Consider the following 19,922-nt stretch of genomic DNA (forward strand, 5'->3'; position numbering starts at 1 on the left):
AGTCTGTCACTCTGCTCTGCTTCTGTTCTGTTCTGCAGGATGCCTCTGTATCCTGTCTGCTGATGACTCATCTCCGCTGTCTTCACTGTGGGGTAACTATTCTAACTACCTTTGTTCTTGACCTTTTTCATCACCATGTGGAAGGGGGTTTGGGGGGACAATGCATTTCATCACACTGGAGGATCTATCTTTAGCAGAGTGCAGTTGCAGTAGATTGATAATGGTCACCTGCCTTTATCAGTTCAAATGTTTTTACGCATTACCTGGGTTACAGGTATTTTCATTTCCTTGGTATTTATCTTGTTGTAATACATTGCATGGAGGATCTCACCGTTAACAAATACTGTATTTGTCACACCCTGGCTCTGGGACTCATTATGTTGAGCCAGGGTGTGTTCATTCTATGTGTGTATTTCTATGTTGGTAATTCTGTTGTGTTTAATTCTATGTTTGCCTGAGTGACTCCCAATCAGAGGCAACGAGTGTCAGCTGTTGGCTGGTTGTCTCTGATTGGGAGCCATATTTAAACGGTCTGTTTTCCCTTTGTGTTTGTGGGTTTTTGTTCCGTGTTGGTCATTGTTACCGTGGACTTCACGAGTCGTTTCTTGTTTTGTTGTCTATTATCACTAAAGATAATAAAGTTTAAACATGTTCGTTCATCACGCTGCGCCTTGGTCTATTCCCTACGACGATCGTGACAGAAAAACCCACCAAAACTGGATCAAGCAGCGTGATGAGGAGAGAGGATGGACTTGGGAGGAGATGAGTGCGAGTCTGGCAAGAGGGATGGAGGCCTTGGCCACGGGTAGGAATGAAGCCCATCAATTCTTTAGGGGGGGGCTAACGCCGTGGACGACGGGGCAGCAGGAGGCCGCCAGGTTACGGGAGTCACTGGTCACCAGGGGGAAGGAGGTTGTAGAGGCACGGCGAGAGGTACTGGCGTGTGTTGCCAGTCCGGTCCGGCCTGTTCCTGATCCCCACGTAGGGCCAGTGGTGTGTGTTCCCAGTACGGTCCGGCCTGTTCCTGCCACTCGCACCAAGCCTACGGTGTGCGTCGCCAGCCCAGCCCGGCCTGTCCCTGCTCCACGCACCAAGCCTACGGTGCGAGTCGTCAGCCTGGTCCAGCCCGTTCCTGCCACTCGCACCAAGTCTACGGTGCGCGTCGCCAGCCCGGCCCGGCCTGTTCCTGCCACTCGCACCAAGTCTACGGTGCGAGTCGTCAGGCCCGTTCCGGCTCCACGCACCAAGCCAGGGGTGCGCATCGTCAGCCCGGTCCGGCCCGTTGCTGATCCACGCACCAAGCCAGGGGTGCGAGTCGTCAGTCCGGTGAGGCCCGTTCCGGCTCCACGCACCAAGCCAGGGGTGCGAGTTGTCTGCCTGGTCCGGCCCGTCGCTGCTCCACGCACCAAGCCAGGGGTGCGCATCGTCATTCCGGTCCGGCCCGTTGCTGCTCCACGCACCAAGCCAGGGGTGCGAGTCATCAGTCCGGTGAGGCCCGTTCCGGCTCAACGCACCAAGCCAGGGGTGCGTATCGTCAGCCCGGTCCGGCCCGTTGCTGCTCCACGCACCAAGACAGGGGTGCGCATCGACAGCCAGGTCCGGTCCTTTCCTGCCTCACGCACCAAGCCTGGGTGCGCGTCGTCAGTCCGGCACAACCCGTGCCTGGGTCATCGGTGCCAAATCAGGTACCGCTTAATTGCTCCCCAACGGAGCTGAAGATAGCCGCTCCTGCTACGTCCAGGTCAGCTCCAGCCAGCGGGGCCAGACCGGACCAGGGGCGCTATGGGGGGTTTATTGGAGGGTGGTGGGCAAGCCCGGAGCCAGAACCGCCGCCGAGGAGGAATGCCCACCCAGCCCTCCCCTGTTTTGCTCGTATTGAGGCGCGGTCGCAGTCCGCGCCTTTAGGGGGGGGTACTGTCACACCCTGGCTCTGGGACTCATTATGTTGAGCCAGGGTGTGTTCATTCTATGTGTGTATTTCTATGTTGGTAATTCTGTTGTGTTTAATTCTATGTTTGCCTGAGTGACTCCCAATCAGAGGCAACGAGTGTCAGCTGTTGACTGGTTGTCTCTGATTGGGAGCCATATTTAAACGGTCTGTTTTCCCTTTGTGTTTGTGGGTTTTTGTTCCGTGTTGGTCATTGTTACCGTGGACTTCACGAGTCGTTTCTTGTTTTGTTGTCTATTATCACTAAAGATAATAAAGTTTAAACATGTTCGTTCATCACGCTGCGCCTTGGTCTATTCCCTACGACGATCGTGACAGAATTACTGCTAAATCAAGTACAACAATGAAATAACACAATTCAAGATTATGTCTGCTGATGATGACGCACTGTAATACTGATGAATGAGGAAGGATGCTAACGTTGTTAATAGAAACACTACAGGTAACAGTGGGGGTAGAAAACAGACCACCTACCTTGGTGAGATGTCACAGCCCTGCTGCATGAAGGCGCCCAGCGAGAACCACAAGCTGTTGAATATCCCAAACTCATTGGTGTGCCCTTCGCCCTGCCCCTGTCCCTGTCCCTGTCCTTGGCCCTGGTTTTGGCCCTGTTGGGACTGGGACTGACCTGGCTCTCTCCTGGGACTGGAGGACGATGGCTGGTTGTGCTGCGGTCTCTGCTGCTGCTCTTGACCCTCCTCCCCATCTGAGTCGTCCCCCTGCCACTCGTACGGGCTGAAGCGGCTGACCAGGAAGAGAACCACGCTCACGCCGATGTAGGCAAACACAATGCACATCCAGATCTCGTAGGCCAGAGGATCCAGGAAGGAAAATACTCCAGGTTTGGACTTGGTAGGCTTCTTGATCATGATGGAGATGCCTAGGGACATGAAGGGCTTGGAGAAGTCGATCACCTCCTCTCTCACCAGGGTGATGGTCAATGGGGCTACTGCCACGTCTGCTTTCTAGGAGGCAAGGAGATAATGATGTGTTTATCTATGTATCCCTCAATGTATAATTCACCAACAGTATCCCTACACTCAGAAATCCCATCTCTGTACTCGTCCTTCCACCCATAAAGTCTTCAAGTGGAGATGACAAAAGTATTTCCTTAAGGTGAGGTGAAGGAATGTAACTAACTATTCCCATGGGCAGGGATTAGCATACACATCAGTAATAGTAAACTCTCTTTCCATAAGAGAGGACTTTCTGAGATAACTCTCTCCAGAGAGCTCCGGCTTACATAAACACTGAGTCTTTTCAAGCTGAATAATAATGAATCGCTTTCAAGAAATATTAGGCTTACTACTCTGACAGAAAAAACAAAAACCCTCAAGCGAGACATGATTTGGTTGAGTCCACCCAGCACCTCTGTCATTGTATGGACAGAACATATTCTACAGTACCCTAGACCAAACTGTTAGAGCGTATATTTCATATCAAGTTCCTGAGGGCAGAGAAATAGGGTTTGACATGATTCCCATGAAAAATTGAAGATATGTGAAGTGACAGTTCTGTAAGGAACATTTCAACAACAAACTTCCTGGAATAAACATCCAGCTGCCGTGTTGTGCTCATGCTGTTGCCTGTTACCCAACTTTTGGGGGGTAACGGGCAGCAGCTTTTGACTATTTGGTACCTTACCACTTCAACATTGGCAGCCTATCTGGGCCCATCTGCATTGTGTAGTTATGTTTTGACATTGAGGGAGCTGCTAAACGTTTAAAGTGAGGGGTACAGACCTTTGTCAGAATATATCTTAGAGCTCGTAGGGACACATTGTGTCCTGGCTGAAGCCAAGCTGTGACACACTTCTCCAACACATTGTTATTCTTATCACAAATCATTTATGTCAACCCTACATAGTATTGGAAAGAAATGAACTACACTACAGTATGTCCTTTGGCTACGGCAGCAACATAATGTACAATGTAGATCTGTGTGTGTTCCAGATTTCAAATAACACAACAGAACAGTAGTTATACTAAAGGCCACATTGAATTTGTTGTATGTATTTAGTATGTGACAAACACCCACTAATGAAATCATTGCACATGTCTTTTGCAGACATTTGTTTGGTTAAAAATAGGTTTAAAGTAGTGTCTGGTTGAATATTGAAGCATATCACTGGGGAAGAGCTATAGTGAAGGTTGTGATAAAGGATGGTACAATGGTGTGTACTGTTGCAAATATTGTACCACATTTGTACCATTTTATTTTAGTTACTGCAACTTTATAAACTGAACGAGCGGTTACATAAAAAAATGAGTCAGGCTGTGTCAAATTAAAAAGCAATTATTGTCCTTGCCATTGGATGAATTCCATGGACTGCTGTGTTGTCTGAGAGTGTATGATAAACACATTTATCCTCTCAGAGCCTAGTGAGGTGCCCAGTATGTTCATGAGATGGTTACTAACCCCATAAACCAGCTCGCCCACCATCCCGTTCCACATCTTGGACTCAGCATCTCTGGCTCCGTACTTGCCATCGCTTACGACCTCTAGCTTATAGGTGTAGCCCACATGCTTGGCGATCTCGGCGGCCAGCTCCACACAATAGCCCTCATACTTATCGTTCCCCACCAGCTGCTCATGGTTCTTCTTTAGCATCACATATGGAGATTCCTTGGAAACATGAAGGACAACATTGATGTCTGGTTCTTTTTGAAATTTTCGTCACACTTTGCATGCATTCACCATGACTCTTTCATTCATTTTTAAAAGGGCCACTTATTATGAAGCTTTCAACCTTTCTTTGGGATAACGAACACACGGTACGTTATAATTTATCACCTTTTATACAAACATTGGGCAGTGGTATAGTGCTATTTTTTTGGGATGTCATCATTTCTCAATCAAAGTTTGTACCGACAGGTGTAGCATATTGAATATCATTGTAGAATAGGCCTATGCATAAAATGCATCCTCCAATTGCAACATTTGCCCATGACCACACAAAGTATTAAGAAAATCTTCTATTTTTAATATCCTTAAAGAACAAGTTAGGCATAGGCCTACCTAATTTCAAAATAGGCCATCATCACTGTCAATCGTGAATGATAATTCTTCACGTTTTACCGGTGAAATGTCCAAACTGCATGCCAATCATTTGATCTCAGTCAGTTTCATGGGAATATAACAGAAAACACTTGCTACTCCTACTGCTCTTTCCTCATCTGATCATGTGTTCTCCCATACCCCGAGAGCATCTGGTCAGCACAGCGGTGGCACAGGAATCCACATCTCTCCCAAGTGAACATTCTCTCTTTTCCCCCTGACCCATCTGTCTATCTCCTCATTTGAATTCCATGCTGTCACAGTCACTAGCCCATTCAAGCTTAACATCCTTGTCATTTATCGCCCTCCAGGTTCCCTTGGAGAGTTCATCAATGAGCTTGACGCCTTGGTAAGTTCCTTTCCTGAGGATGGCTCACCCCTCACAGTTCTGGGTGACTTTATCCTCCCTACGTCTGCCTTTGACTCATTTCTCTCTGTCTCCTTCTTTCCACTCCTTTCCTCTTTTGACCTCACCCTCACACCGTCCCCCCCTACTCACAAGGCAGGCAATACGCTTGACCTCATCTTTACTAGATGCTGTTCTTCTATTAATCTCACTGCAACTCTCCTCCAAGTCTCCGACCACTACTTCGTATCCTTTTCTCTCTCGCTCTCCTCCAACACTACTCACTCTGCCCCTACTCAGATGGTAATGTGCCGTCGCAACCTTCGCTCTCTCTCTCCTGCTACTCTCTCCTCTTCCATCCTATCATCTCTTCCCTCTGCTAAATCCTTCTCCCTCCAATCTCCTGATTCTGCCTCCTCAACCCTCCTCTCCTCCCTCTCTGAATCTTTTGACTCTCTATGTCCCCTATCCTCCCAGCCGGCTCGGTCCTCCCCTGCTGCTCCGTGGCTTGACGATTCATTGCGAGCTCACAGAACAGGGCTCTGGGCAGCCGAGCGGAAATGGAGGAAAACTAGACTCCCTGCGGAGCTGTCATCTTTCCACTCCCTCCTCTCTACATTCTCTTCCTCCGTTTCTGCTGCTTAAAGCCACTTTCTACCACTCTATATTTCAATCCTCTGCCTCTAACCCTAGGAAGCTCTTTGCCACCTTCTCCTCCCTGCTGAATCCTCCTCCTCCCTCTCTGTGGATGACTTCGTCAACCATTTTGAAAAGAAGGTTGACGACATCCATCTCATTCAACTGAGACTGCTCTTCTCTGTGTCACGGAGGCTCTCCACACTGCTAAAGCTAACTCTCTCTCCTCTGCTCTCATCCTTCTAGACCTATCTGCTGCCTTTGATACTGTGAACCATCAGATCCTCCTCTCCACCCTCTCCGAGTTGGGCATCTCCAGGGCGGCTCACTCTTGGATTGCGTCCTACCTGACAGGTCGCTCCTACCAGGTGGTGTGGCGAGAATCTGTCTCCGCACCACGTGCTCTCACCACTGGTGTCCCCCAGGGCTCAGTTCTAGGCCCTCTCCTATTCTCTCTATACACCAAGTCACTTGGCTCTGTCATATCCTCACATGGTCTCTCCGATCATTGCTACGCAGATGACACACAATTAATCTTCTCCTTTCCCCCTTCTGATAACCAGGTAGTGAATCAGATCTCTGCATGTCTGGCAGACATATCAGTGTGGATGTCGGATCACCACCTCAAGCTGAACCTCGGCAAGACGGAGCTGCTCTTCCTCCCGGGGCAGGACTGCCCGCTCCATGATCTCGCCATCACGGTTGACAACTCCGTTGTGTCCTCCTCCCAGAGTGCAAAGAACCTTGGCGTGACCCTGGACAACACCCTGTCTTTCTCCGCTAACACCAAAGCGGTGACCCGATCCTGTAGGTTCATGCTCTACAACATTCGCAGAGTACGACCCTACCTTACACAGGAAGCGGCACAGGTCCTAATCCAGGCACTTGTCATCTCCCGTCTGGATTACTGCAACTTGCTGATGGCTGGGCTCCCTGCCTGTGCAATTAAACCCCTACAACTCATCCAGAACGCTGCAGCCTGTCTGGTGCTCAACCTTCCCAAGTTCTCTCACGTCACCCCGCTCCTCCCCACACTCCACTGGCTTCCAGTTGAAGCTTGCATCTGCTACAAGACCATGGTGCTTGCCTACGGAGCTGTGAAGGGAACAGCACCTCCTTACCTTCAGTCTCTGATCAGTCCCTACACCCAAACGAGGGCATTGCGTTCTTCCACCTCTGGCCTGCTGGTCCCCCTGCCTCTGCGGAAGCACAGTTCCCACTCGGCCCAGTCAAAACTGTTCGCTGCTCTGGCACCCCAATGGTGGAACAAGCTCCCTCACGACGCCAGGACAGCGGAGTCACTGACCACCTTCCGGAGACACTTAAAACCCTACCTCTTTAAGGAATACCTGGGATAGTATAAAAGTAATCATTCTACCCCCACCCCCCACCCCACCCCCACAAATAAATAAATAATAATAATAATAATAATAATAATGATACAAAAAATACATAAAAAAATATATAAAAATTTGAAGAAAAAAAAAATATATACACACAGTGGGGGAAAAAAGTATTTAGTCAGCCACCAATTGTGCAAGTTCTCCAACTTAAAAAGATGAGAGAGGCCTGTAATTTTCATCATAGGTACACGTCAACTATGACAGACAAATTGAGAAAAAAATTTATCCAGAAAATCACATTGTAGGATTTTTAATGAATTTATTTGCAAATTATGGTGGAAAATAATTATTTGGTCAATAACAAAAGTTTCTCAATACTTTGTTATATACCCTTTGTTGGCAATGACACAGGTCAAACGTTTTCTGTAAGTTCACAAGGTTTTCACACACTGTTGCTGGTATTTTGGCCCATTCCTCCATGCAGATCTCCTCTAGAGCAGTGATGTTTTGGGGCTGTCGCTGGGCAACACGGACTTTCAACTCCCTCCAAAGATTTTCTATGGGGTTGAGATCTGGAGACAGGCTAGGCCACTCCAGGACCTTGAAATGCTTCTTACGAAGCCACACCTTCGTTGCCCGGGCAGTGTGTTTGGGATCATTGTCATGCTGAAAGACCCAGCCACGTTTCATCTTCAATGCCCTTGCTGATGGAAGGAGGTTTTCACTCAAAATCTCACGATACATGGCCCCATTCATTCTTTCCTTTACACGGATCAGTCATCCTGGTCCCTTTGCAGAAAAACAGCCCCAAAGCATGATGTTTCCACCCTCATGCTTCACAGTAGGTATGGTGTTCTTTGGATGCAACTCAGCATTCTTTGTCCTCCAAACACGACGAGTTGAGTTTTTACCAAAAAGTTATATTTTGGTTTCATCTGACCATATGACATTCTCCCAATCCTCTTCTGGATCATCCAAATGCACTCTAGCAAACTTCAGACGGGCCTGGACATGTACTGGCTTAAGCAGGGGACACGTCTGGCACTGCAGGATTTGAGTCCCTGGCGGAGTAGTGTGTTACTGATGGTAGGCTTTGTTACTTTGGTCCCAGCTCTCTGCAGGTCATTCACTAGGTCCCCCCGTGTGGTTCTGGGATTTTTGCTCACCGTTCTTGTGATAATTTTGACCCCACGGGGTGAGATCTTGCATGGAGCCCCAGATCGAGGGAGATTATCAGTGGTCTTGTATGTCTTCCATTTCCTAATAATTGCTCCCACAGTTGATTTCTTCAAACCAAGCTGCTTACCTTTTGCAGATTCAGTCTTCCCAGCCTGGTGCAGGTCTACAATTTTGTTTCTGGTGTCCTTTGACAGCGCTTTGGTCTTGGCCATAGTGGAGTTTGGAGTGTGACTGTTTGAGGTTGTGGACAGGTGTCTTTTATACTGATAACAAGTTCAAACAGGTGCCATTAATACAGGTAACGAGTGGAGGACAGAGGAGCCTCTTAAAGAAGAAGTTACAGGTCTGTGAGAGCCAGAAATCTTGCTTGTTTGTAGGTGACCAAATACTTATTTTCCACCATAATTTGCAAATAAATAAATTAAAAATCCTACAATGTGATTTTCTGGAGAAAAAAAATCTCAATTTGTCTGTCATAGTTGAAAATTACAGGCCTCTCTCATCTTTTTAAGAGGGAGAACTTGCACAATTGGTGGCTGACTAAATACTTTCTCCCCCCCCCCACTGTATATACACACACACATACACATATCCTTTAAAAAATATATTTCCCTTTATTACTTTCCAACCCCAAGTTGCTGGATATTGGCGGGAACTGGAACACGCTGTTGTAAACGTCGATCCAGAGCATCCCAAACATGCTAAATGGGTGACATGTCTGGTGAGTATGCAGGCCATGGAAGAACTGGGATATTTTCAGCTTCCAGGAATTGTCTACAGATCCTTTTGACATGGGACCATGCATTATCATGCTGAAAGATGAGGTGATGGCTGTGGATGAATGGCATGACATCAGGATCTCGTTATGGTATCTCTGTGCATTTAAATTGGCCTCGATAAAATGCAATTGTGTTTGTTGTCCGTAGCTTATGCCTGCCCATACCGTAACCCCACAGCCGCCATGGGGCACTCTGTTCACAACATTGACATAAGCAAACCACTTGACCACACGACGCTATACATGTGGTCTGCGGTTGTGAGGCCTGTTGGACGTACTGCCAAATTCTCTAAAACAACGTTGGAGGCGGCTTATGGTAGAGAAATGAACAATAAATTATCTGGCAACAGCTCTGGTGGACATTCCTACAGTCAGCATGCCAATTCCACGCTCCCTCAAAACTAGAGACATCTGTGGCATGGTGTTGTGACAGAACTGCATATTTGAGATTGGCCTTTTACTGTGCACAGCACAAGGTGCACCTGTTTAATGATCATGCTGTTTAATCAGCTTCTTGATATGCTACACCTGTCAGGTGGATGGATTATCTTGGCAAAGGAGAAATGCTCACTAACAGGGATGTAAACAAATTTGTGCACAATTCTTGAGAAAATAAACTTTTTTGAGTATGGACAATGTCAGTGATTTTATAGTTTAGCTCGTGAATCACGGGACCAACACTTTATATGTTGCATTTATATTTTTGTGCAGTGTATATTTGGTTCTGTTATGTAAAATACTAATGCATCACTATGTGATCTTGCGCGACATTGATTCAGCTTTGATCTAACTTTACTAACCGAGCATCATTGTGAGAAGTGAGAAGCTTCTATTTGTAATAATAATAATAATAATAATAATAATAATAATAATAATAATAATAATAATAATAATAAGTAATGACTAATAGGCAACATACAGTGCCTTGCAAAAGTATTCATCCCTCTTGGCGTTTGTCCTATTTTGTTGCATTACAACCTGTAATTTAAATGGATTTTTTTGGGGATTTCATGTAATGGACATATACAAAATAGACGAAATTGGTGTAGTGAAATGAAAAAAATTACTTGTTTCAAACAATTCTAAAACATAAATAACGGAATAGTGGTTTGTGCATATGTATTAACCCCCTTTGCTATGAAGCCCCTAAATAAGATCTGGTGCAACCAATTACCTTCAGAAGTCACATAATTAGTTAAATAAAGTCCACCTGTGTGCAATCTAAGTGTCACATGATCTGTCACATGATCTCAGTATATATATACCTGAGTCTGCAACACCACTAAGCAAGGGGCACCACCAAGCAAGCACCATGAAGACCAAGGAGCTCTCCAAACAGGTCAGGGACAAAGTTGTGGAGAAGTACAGATCAGTGTTGGGTTATAAAAAAATATCCAAAACTTTGAACGCCCACGGAGCACCATTAAATCCATTATTCAAAAATGGAAAGAATATGGCACCACAACAAACCTGCCAAGAGAGGGCCGCCCACCAAAACTCATGGACCAGGCAAGGAGGTCATTAATCAGAGAGGCAACAAAGAGACCAAAGATAACCCTGAAGGAGCTGCAAAGCTCCACAGCGGAGATTGGAGTATCTGTCCATAGGACCACTTTAAGCAGTAGACTCCACAGAGCTGGGCTTTACGGAAGAGTGGCCAGAAAAAAGCCATTGCTTAAAGAAAAAAATAGGCAAACACGTTTGGTGTTCGCCAAAAGCCATGTGGGAGACTCCCCAAACATATGGAAGAAGGTACTCTGGTCAGATGAGCCAAAAATTGAGCTTTTTGGCCATCAAGAAAAACGCTGTCTGGCGCAAACCCAACACCTCTCATCACCCCGAGAACACCATCCCCACAGTGAAGCATGGTGGTGGCAGCATCATGCTGTGGGGATGTTTTTCATAGGCAGGGACTGGGAAACTGGTCAGCATTAAAGGAATGATGGATGCTGCTAAATACAGGGAAATTCTTGAAGGAAACCTGTTTCAGTCTTCCAGAGATTTGAGACTGGGACGGAGGTTCACCTTCCAGCAGGACAATGACCCTAATCATACTGCTAAAGCAACACTCGAGTGGTTTAAGGGGAAACATTTAAATGTCTTGGAATGGCCTAGTCAAAGCCCAGACCTCAATCCAATTGAGAATCTGTGGTATGACTTAAAGATTGCTGTACACCAGCAGAACCCATCCAACTTGAAGGAGCTGGAGCAGGTTTGCCTTGAAGAATGGGCAAAAATCCCAGTGGCTAGATGTGCCAAGCTTATAGAGACATAACCCAAGAGACTTGCAGCTGTAATTGCTGCAAAAGGTGGCTCTACAAAGTATTGACTTGGGGGGGGTGAATAGTTATGCACACTCAAGTTCTGTTTTTTTGTCTTATTTCTTGTTTGTTTCACAATAAAAAATATTTTACATCTTCAAAGTGGTAGACATGTTGTGTAAATCAAATGATTTAACCCCCCCCCAAAAAAATCAAATTTAATTCCAGGTTGTAAGGCAACAAAATAGGAAAAATGCCAAGGGGGGTGAATACTTTTGCAAGCCACTGTATCTTGATGAGGGTTATTTTAAGCGATTTGAAAGCCCTTTGAATCACGGTGGTGAAAGGACAGCACCGTAACCAAGTGGTCACATATCATTCTGGGTTCCACTGCGCAAGAGGGGGTCCGTGGAGTTTTATGAACATCAAGGCAGACACGCTGTGAATTTGGATCCTAGATCTAGTTGGTGTGATGAAAAAGTTCATGTGGTGGATCAGTTTGTCTGCATACGCAATAGAGGTGGTACGTTTCTATAAGCTAAGCACTCGGACAGTAGGGCGAGTTCAAGTGCGTCGTACATTAGCCCCAAGTCCATAATAAACTGTTTTGAGGACAGCCGTTTTAGCAACCCCTGGTACAGTTTTCTGTCTGTCTTGCTATGTTGGATTTAGCCCGCTCAAAGTGGTAAAGTGTCCGACCGACGGGCCTCTGCACACACGCCTACAGTTACTCATCATTAGCGCCCCCGCCAGAGAGAGAAGACAAAGAAGAAACCACATTTAATCATTTAATCTTAGTGGTAATAATATCAGAATAAAATGTACTGAAATATTTTTAACAGCTCAGTGTATTCTCAAATTGAAAAAAGTGAGGGAGTGCCGCTCCCCCGTGCTATGGCAGCACTACATCCCTGACCATGGGGCTTCACACCAATTTATGTAAATGTATTTGTGTAGCCTACACGAAGGGGCCTTCAAATGGCATTATTCATGGCCACCCTCTCGCACCTTCTCCTTAGTGTGGGTTGATTCAGATCTGATGGGCGAGCAGCGCTCCTGCTATTTCTGGCTGGCCAGGCCTGGGTGACTGTAAAGGGGCTGTGTGGAGCTCTGCCCTCCAGATAAAGCAGAATAGAGCTGCTGTGAAAACAGCCCTTATGGCAAGGCCATAGGTGGACACAGCATAGCGTACAATCTGGAAATAGACCATAGTGTGGCCGAGATGGTGGTTTCAAAAGGATAGTATTAAGAGTTCAGATTAGCCCAGAAGCATTTTGAGACACGTAAGGGCTCTCCCTCCCTGATCCCTTGACTTGACCCACTGATATTGATAGACCATTTCAACAGAGATTGCTTAGATGGATGAATGTGCTGTACGAAATGAAAAGTTTAAATACATTCACTCTCCAATTTATCTGGGATAGTTGCCACTCATTTCTATCCCTTTGTGTATCTAACCTAAAAATCCCTATTTTTCAGCATAACCTCTCCACCTGGCCGTCTTTCTTATGCCAGATCTACTGGCAGTGTTATTCAGTGCTGCAGCCGGGACTGATCTCACCAACCCTGATCAGAGGTGACCTGAACCTTTCTGATGTGTTGATATGGCAGAGCTACAATGGAGGAGCTGAATGCAGTCACCATGCAGAAAGGGAAAGAGCATAATCAGCTGGCTTGCCAACTCTGACCGCTTAGACTTCATAGCCAGGCAGGAGAGCCGCTTCTGGGACATCCCTCAAAGACACGCTAATACCACGGCTTCTGTTGCCAGGGCATTGTCATATGACAACATGAGAGAATTTGTGTATCTGTTATTTTGCTGCAGCTACCTTCTGTTTACAAAGCTGTGCGGATATCACTGTGCCAAAAAATACAGACAGTTCTCAGGACTTTGTAACATTATACTGCACTCCCATACTGCTACAGATTAATATTATGGGTTGATAAAAGCGACTCTCTACTGTTCTATGTTTCCATACCAAACACAGCTTTAAACAACTGTCCTATTTTGGTCCATGGAACATTATCATCATACAAACATTGAGCCTTTCAGTTAAGCTAGTGAGACTCACAAGGATAGTGGTCACTATGTAGGTCCTGTTTTGCAGTCCGAAGAATTCTTCAACCACTGGCGTGTATACCGCTGTGTTCACATAGTTCTCATACTCATTCCAGTAGCCCACCTGCAGTCAGAAGGGGTACAGTATATCAACACACATAGCGGAGGAAATCCTACACTTCTATTTATAGTGTAATAAATATGAATATACTGTAGTGTAGTGTGGGGATAAGCACATCCCTTAACTCATATGGTTAAGCCCCTAGCTAGTCGTTAAGCCATACTCCGTGATAACCAACACCTCCTACTGTGCATCAGGGCCAGCCTGTCCTACTCTCAGGTTGTAAGACTGTCTTGGTGATAACATTAAAGAGAAATATACAGTCATCTTTATGCACAAACACCCTGCATACCAAATTATATGAGGAATTTGCTCCACAGATCACTAAGTACTATAGCTAACGTGCCACTGGTTGCATTAATGTATTTACTCTGATATAGTGTACATTTTGTAATGTGAAATATAAATGGGTATATTATAAACTCGAAAAGCTAGGGTAACTCATTTTCTGATTCAGTGTAAATAAATTATTTGCATATGAATAAAATAATATGAAAATCCTACAACTACGCTATGAAAGCAAATACAGTATGTCACATTCTGACATGACATGAACATTGGAGACACTCATTATAAATAATGCCAATTTGTTCATTTTACTGTTCTGTTTTGCTTGGCTCCAGCTGTTCTTGATGCTGGGCATATTCCTAGTGAATGACCAGTCCATTTTTCTTTAAAACATTTTTTGTTGTTAACATTAAATCCAACATTTAAATCAAATCTAATGGATTTCTCCTACTGTGTCTACTGTGTTTAGGTCAAATATCATACAGTATACTATCTAACTGTACACAACAGATTTCCCCTGAGGATGATAAAGTGGATGATTGATAATTAGAGGTTATAGACGAGTCCCAATTCACCTTCAGTGGTCCACTCGGGCTCAGCTCCATTACGTTGACCGTGAAGTTGGTCCGATGGCCTTTCTCGTTAAACTGGACATGTCCAGTCAATCCCTCAATCCGAACCTGTGGGGCAAACCAGATATTGACCAGGTATGAAGAACGGCTAACTAGGAGATACGTGCAACCTGGAATCTCAATAACGAATAACGCTCAAGGCTTTTCAAGTACAGTACACAAAGAAATCAACATCTGATATATTTTCACACAATACTGTATATATCATCATAGCTACAAGCAAAAATAGCATAACATCATTTTTCTTATCTCAAGAATACAAGATTGCTATCTAAGGATTCTAATATTACCAGCTGGTTGTGTTGACATTGCATGCTGTCTAACATAATATTTTAAATATAAGTCTCCAGGTCACAAGATAACTTTCTAAGGAATACATATCGCTCATAGGTTTGCAATTGCTGTTTCTTAAAATGTTGGTGGGCCTGAAACTGAGGGTTTTAACGCAATAGTACTTAATTAAGCTGGTATTGTATTGTAATATATTGCATTGTATTTTATTGTATTGTACAGTATTTCTCATAGTCATACATGATTAATTGCCTGTGCGGCTAGTATTGAGTTTGAATCCTAGTCATTGTCGTCCAGCTGTGGCTGTGGAGTGAGTGATGCTAACTGCCTACCTGCTGAAGGGCTCTCTGGATGTCGATACCCTGGCCCCAGGGAGCTGGTGGGTTGGCCAGACACTCGCCAGCATTACCTCGCCGGGAAATGTCAATACGCTGCTTCCGAAGGTTCTGAAAGGCAGTGGCCATGACGCTCACTCCGTCGTATGTGAGGGCTCCTGTGTACTGAGAGGGCAAATCCAAGGAGGTAACATTAGAGGCTTACATATAAATTATGTTTGTTGTAACCTTGAAAACTTTAATGGAAAGATCTCTGAACAATGAGACAGTTCGATCATACCTTCAGTCTTCTCTTGGGTTGTTTGAGGTCTTTGCTGTCAAAGTCCACCCACTCCTCTATGGCCTTGCTGACGTTTTCGTCTGAGTAGTTCATTATTTGGAACCCGGTGATATTGGCACCACTCTTCTGGAACTCAGTGAAGTTCATGTCCAAAAAGCCCTAGGAAAGAAGGAATCGAAAGAAGCAAGCTTTGAAAGAAGCAAACCTGAGCTAATTAAACAAAACAGAGCCAAAAATGGCCCAGCCGTAATGATGGTGCAGATAATTGTATGACAGTCTCTTTTCAGAGTGCTGGTATTGAAAGTTTTGATTTCTCAGAGCTGCTACTCAGCTGTTCAACCCCCCTTGAGAAGCCAGAGATTAAAAGTCCAGGCAATCATTACAAATCTATGAAGCACAAGATGAAAACCACTTTTCTACAGTTTGACAAGCAATCTCCACAGCTGTCTTTTCAACTTAATCTGCCTTCTTTTGCTATATTGATTTTCAAATATGACTACTTATATTATTGCAAAGATAGAATAAAAAATTTGTTTCAAGTCAAACACAGGACAGCACGCCCACAGTATTTGAGCATGTGGGGAAGTGTGCATACTAAACCATACAGCAGACACACATCAAATTGCCTGAGGACTTGAAATTGGAACTTTAAATTGAATTGTTCCTAGTGGTTTCTTTGATTGACTTAGAGATATGGTGGGCAACCAAGTGGGAGAGACTCCCCTGACCGTATTTGCATTTAATTACCTGCGTCTCTAGAGTCTAAGAGCATCAAACTACATTACACCTCCCATCTGGAGTCACACTGCAGCTTGCCTCGGAAACAGGCTTCAGCAAACATTATTTTAATGCTTTCTTTGAATGATAAAAAGTCACATATTACATATTTCATTCTTACCCTGAGGCTATAATTAATAAGAACAGTTCTGGAAGTTTAGGGAATCTTCATAGGTTGATAACTAAGATCAAGTCTTGTTACATAGGCCATGCTTAATCAATAAAGAGAGGGAGTGTGAGTGTGTTTGTGAGTTTATGTGTGTGTGTGTGTGTGTGTGTGTGTGCATGAGCATGTGTGTGTGTGCCCCCCTCCAGCAAATAGCTCCCATGGTAATGAACCACAGGGATCCTACTCACACAGAGTGTTGCATCTTGCAGCCTTTATGATCATCATTATTTTAGAGTTGACAGCCCCCCCCACCCCCCTTTACCGGATCCAATTAAAAACCAAGAAATCCTACATGTACAATTGCAGTTTTGGGGTTTATTTTTCCTATGGCACAATCCAATTATGAATTTAACAATCCTGCCTGTGAAGTCACTGTTTTTTTTCTGTGTTTCACAGCCCAATTATGAGGTCTACCACAAATGTTTCCAGATCTCTGAGTTGAGCCCTCTGGAGTGCACTTTTAAACCATGCTCTTGACATGCAACCTCAAGCCAAACATACAGCATCCTCTCCTAAAGAAGTACTGTGTATAACACACCCAAAAGTATACCGAACATACCACTAGAGCAAGATTCTCGCTTGTTGCCTCATGGGCGACAGTTGACTTCAGATCTCTGTATGAAGCTATGCTAACGTGAGAGGCAACCATAGAAATACAATAACTTACTAGACACTACACTTCTATTTCTATGGAAGCAACTATGCTACAGTACACCTAGATACAGTAAGTGTAAATGCAGAAGTGTAGTCCCTTCTGCCTACTATTGCTTGTATGTACTATGAGCTCATAAGGTCCTTGCTGAATTTGATTTACATCACAGTGCTTATCATTTCAATTAAGGATAGCCTACTAACAATAATAAAGTGATGGTGGCCAATGAATATAAACATGAAGCAATGAATTGATTCCATGAATAATGGAGGACTAACTTCTGTTTAGTTATGCAAAGAAAAAAAGCACACAGACATTCAAATACCAAATATATAAGCACAAGTATAGTGTATACATGCACACCCTTACACACGCACGCATGCACACACATTTTCCCACACATAAAAAGTTCAGAGCCTTGCAATGCCTTGCAGGAGTAGAAATGATCATTCACTTGCTCAGCGGGTAATCAGCCATCTGTCTACATTGTGTACTGCATAGACAAGCAGAAGAGCTACAGTCAATCAGATACAGAGGCATCAACACATGGAACAACGCCACCATTGATTAGTTCTAAACAATCGGTTTCTATCAATTCTGCATAAAATTAAACTACAGTTGTGTTTAAAAGTTTTTGATCCTTCAGTGGGGATGGAGTTTTAATTCTCACTGTGGCATCTGTAGTGTCGTGAACAAAACACAAATTCATACCACTTTCACAGTAGTGTTCTCATTACTGGGAATTTCAGTAATATCTACATTTGAAATATATTGAAAATAAATAACAATGAAATGTTATTATGCAATGGAGCTTGCATATTGCATTAAAGCTTCCATCGTTTCAGAGAGGGCCAGACTTACCAGGTTTGCCAATATGTAGTGGTAATTTTTGAGGTTTTTCTTCTGAGCAGCGATCTGGAAAGCATAATAGAAGGGGAAATTATTTGAATCAAGCATTTTGCATCCCGTCTAATGAAGATGAAGCTATTTCAATACAGATGTGGATTGAAGCGTCCCATTAATTGTGGTCCTCCCAAAATAGGAGCTAATTGGTCCCATCTTTGAGGAATTAATTGCTCATCTCCCATCTCTGCCTGCATGTCTGAGTAAAATATCAGGGCACAGCAGAAAGGGGGCAGCTGGAACAACTCACCGTGGAGGGCTGGGAAGGATTTGTCATATGTCACTGTGGGAAGCCCAATTAGAGCTTTAATGACTACATGTGCAAATCACTAGTACACCTGTGATGGACAGGCCCGGGACAGCCTCTGGCTGGGGGACACAAAATGAAGCAGCCGTCAGGGTTAATTGAGCCTGACCACTGATTTCCAAATGCTCATCTGAAACCTACGTGTTTGTGAACACACTCATTAAACTAGCTCTCTGCTATTCAGACACCATGGCTGTGTTTACACAGTCAGCCAATCTCAGATTTTCCAATAATTGGCAAAAGATCAGAATTGGGTGACCTGTTGGCACAGTGGACACAGAGGAGCATGTATGAGTACAGGGCCTGTTCTGCTCAATATCTTCATGTTGATGTCAGAATATTCTAACATCCGCATACAGCTTCTGTCCAATGAAAAAGACAGTACTAAAGAGATCTTACATATTCAAAATAGCTCAAAGGAACTGTTCTCTCCCCCAAACAAGATACACTACATTTATAAAAAGGTTTTCTTTGATGGCTTTGAAAGATGAAATAAAAATTAGATACATGTTTTTAAATAGTTTTAGTCCAGCTCTACTCTCTGTGGTGATGACATTTCCAGTGCAGTAAATAACTGGTACCAGGGAACAATGTTGTTCCTAGAGAACTGACTGATGGTATGATCTTTCAGCAGCAGCATAGAATCTAAGAATGTATCTTTCTCTTCATTACAGACCTCTCTCCACTGTTCCCTGTCCCCTGTCCACAGAGACTGGCAAAGTATTGCACAGAGACACTAACAACACTACACAATGTGTTCAAACTGAACCCTTTTAACCCCTTACACTCAGCGGAATTGGCCTATATGGATAGGGCTAAATTGAAATGTTTCTTACAGAAGAAATATGGAAAGCATATGCATAACCATGGTAACAATTTTAAAATGGAACAGTTTGGAGATTATGGGAAAATTATTAGACTAAAGGTGAGGACACAACAGTTCACCTGACACAAGATGGAATACGAACATTATGCTTTTGATTTTATGTGAATTGTATATTTATTGTAGTTTTTGCTGCATTTGTTGATAACTAAATCTGAAAATACTCGGGATACATTCAGTAACATGATAAGAATATTCTTTGAAAATTTGGGGTAGGAACTGTCCAAAGTGTGCACAGTTCCTAAGTAATTTCAATGCACTTCTATGACTCAAAGAAGAGTCTTCAACTATAAGGTGCTTTTTGAGGTCTCCTAGCTGTGTCGTTTAGGAACTAGAGCAAGCACACCTGTAGTTTAGTTTGGAACACAACCCTGCATCCCCGCCTTTACACAATTACTGTTGTTTACGCAATCTAAAAACGGTCCATTATAAATCGCAGTCTGGGTCAGGGGGGGCATAATTTGAAGCGTGTTCTATTGCCAACATGACTAGTTAAATTATAAAATATTATCTTACAGTGTTGGGCTTTCACAAGGCAATTCAGAGAAGCAGATTGTCATTATGGTACATATAGAATGGAGTCAATAATGCATTAAGATGCGTGGTCCACAGCACATTTTCTTCACAATACAACAAACATAGGCTCATTCTGTTCAGGACAACCCAGGGTATAACAT

At 44.1% G+C, this 19,922-nt stretch overlaps 1 protein-coding gene across 4 annotated transcripts in view; it reads right to left on the minus strand.

Annotated features, from left to right (window-relative positions):
- The window catches only part of LOC121574079 (glutamate receptor 1), a 118,522-nt gene that overhangs the window by 21,903 nt on the left and 76,697 nt on the right, over positions 1-19,922 (minus strand). For all 4 annotated transcript variants that reach the window (XM_041886660.2, XM_041886661.2, XM_041886662.1 and 1 more), the window contains exons 5-11: positions 18,014-18,067; positions 15,555-15,713; positions 15,272-15,439; positions 14,592-14,696; positions 13,621-13,731; positions 4,367-4,573; positions 2,423-2,913 (exon numbers count right to left, since the gene is read on the minus strand). In XM_041886660.2, coding sequence (XP_041742594.1) covers positions 2,423-2,913; positions 4,367-4,573; positions 13,621-13,731; positions 14,592-14,696; positions 15,272-15,439; positions 15,555-15,713; positions 18,014-18,067 — 1,295 coding nt within the window. The remainder of the gene's footprint in view (positions 1-2,422; positions 2,914-4,366; positions 4,574-13,620; positions 13,732-14,591; positions 14,697-15,271; positions 15,440-15,554; positions 15,714-18,013; positions 18,068-19,922) is intronic.

This window comes from Coregonus clupeaformis, chromosome 9 (assembly GCF_020615455.1).
Source record: "Coregonus clupeaformis isolate EN_2021a chromosome 9, ASM2061545v1, whole genome shotgun sequence".
Taxonomy (NCBI): Eukaryota; Metazoa; Chordata; class Actinopteri; order Salmoniformes; family Salmonidae; genus Coregonus; species Coregonus clupeaformis.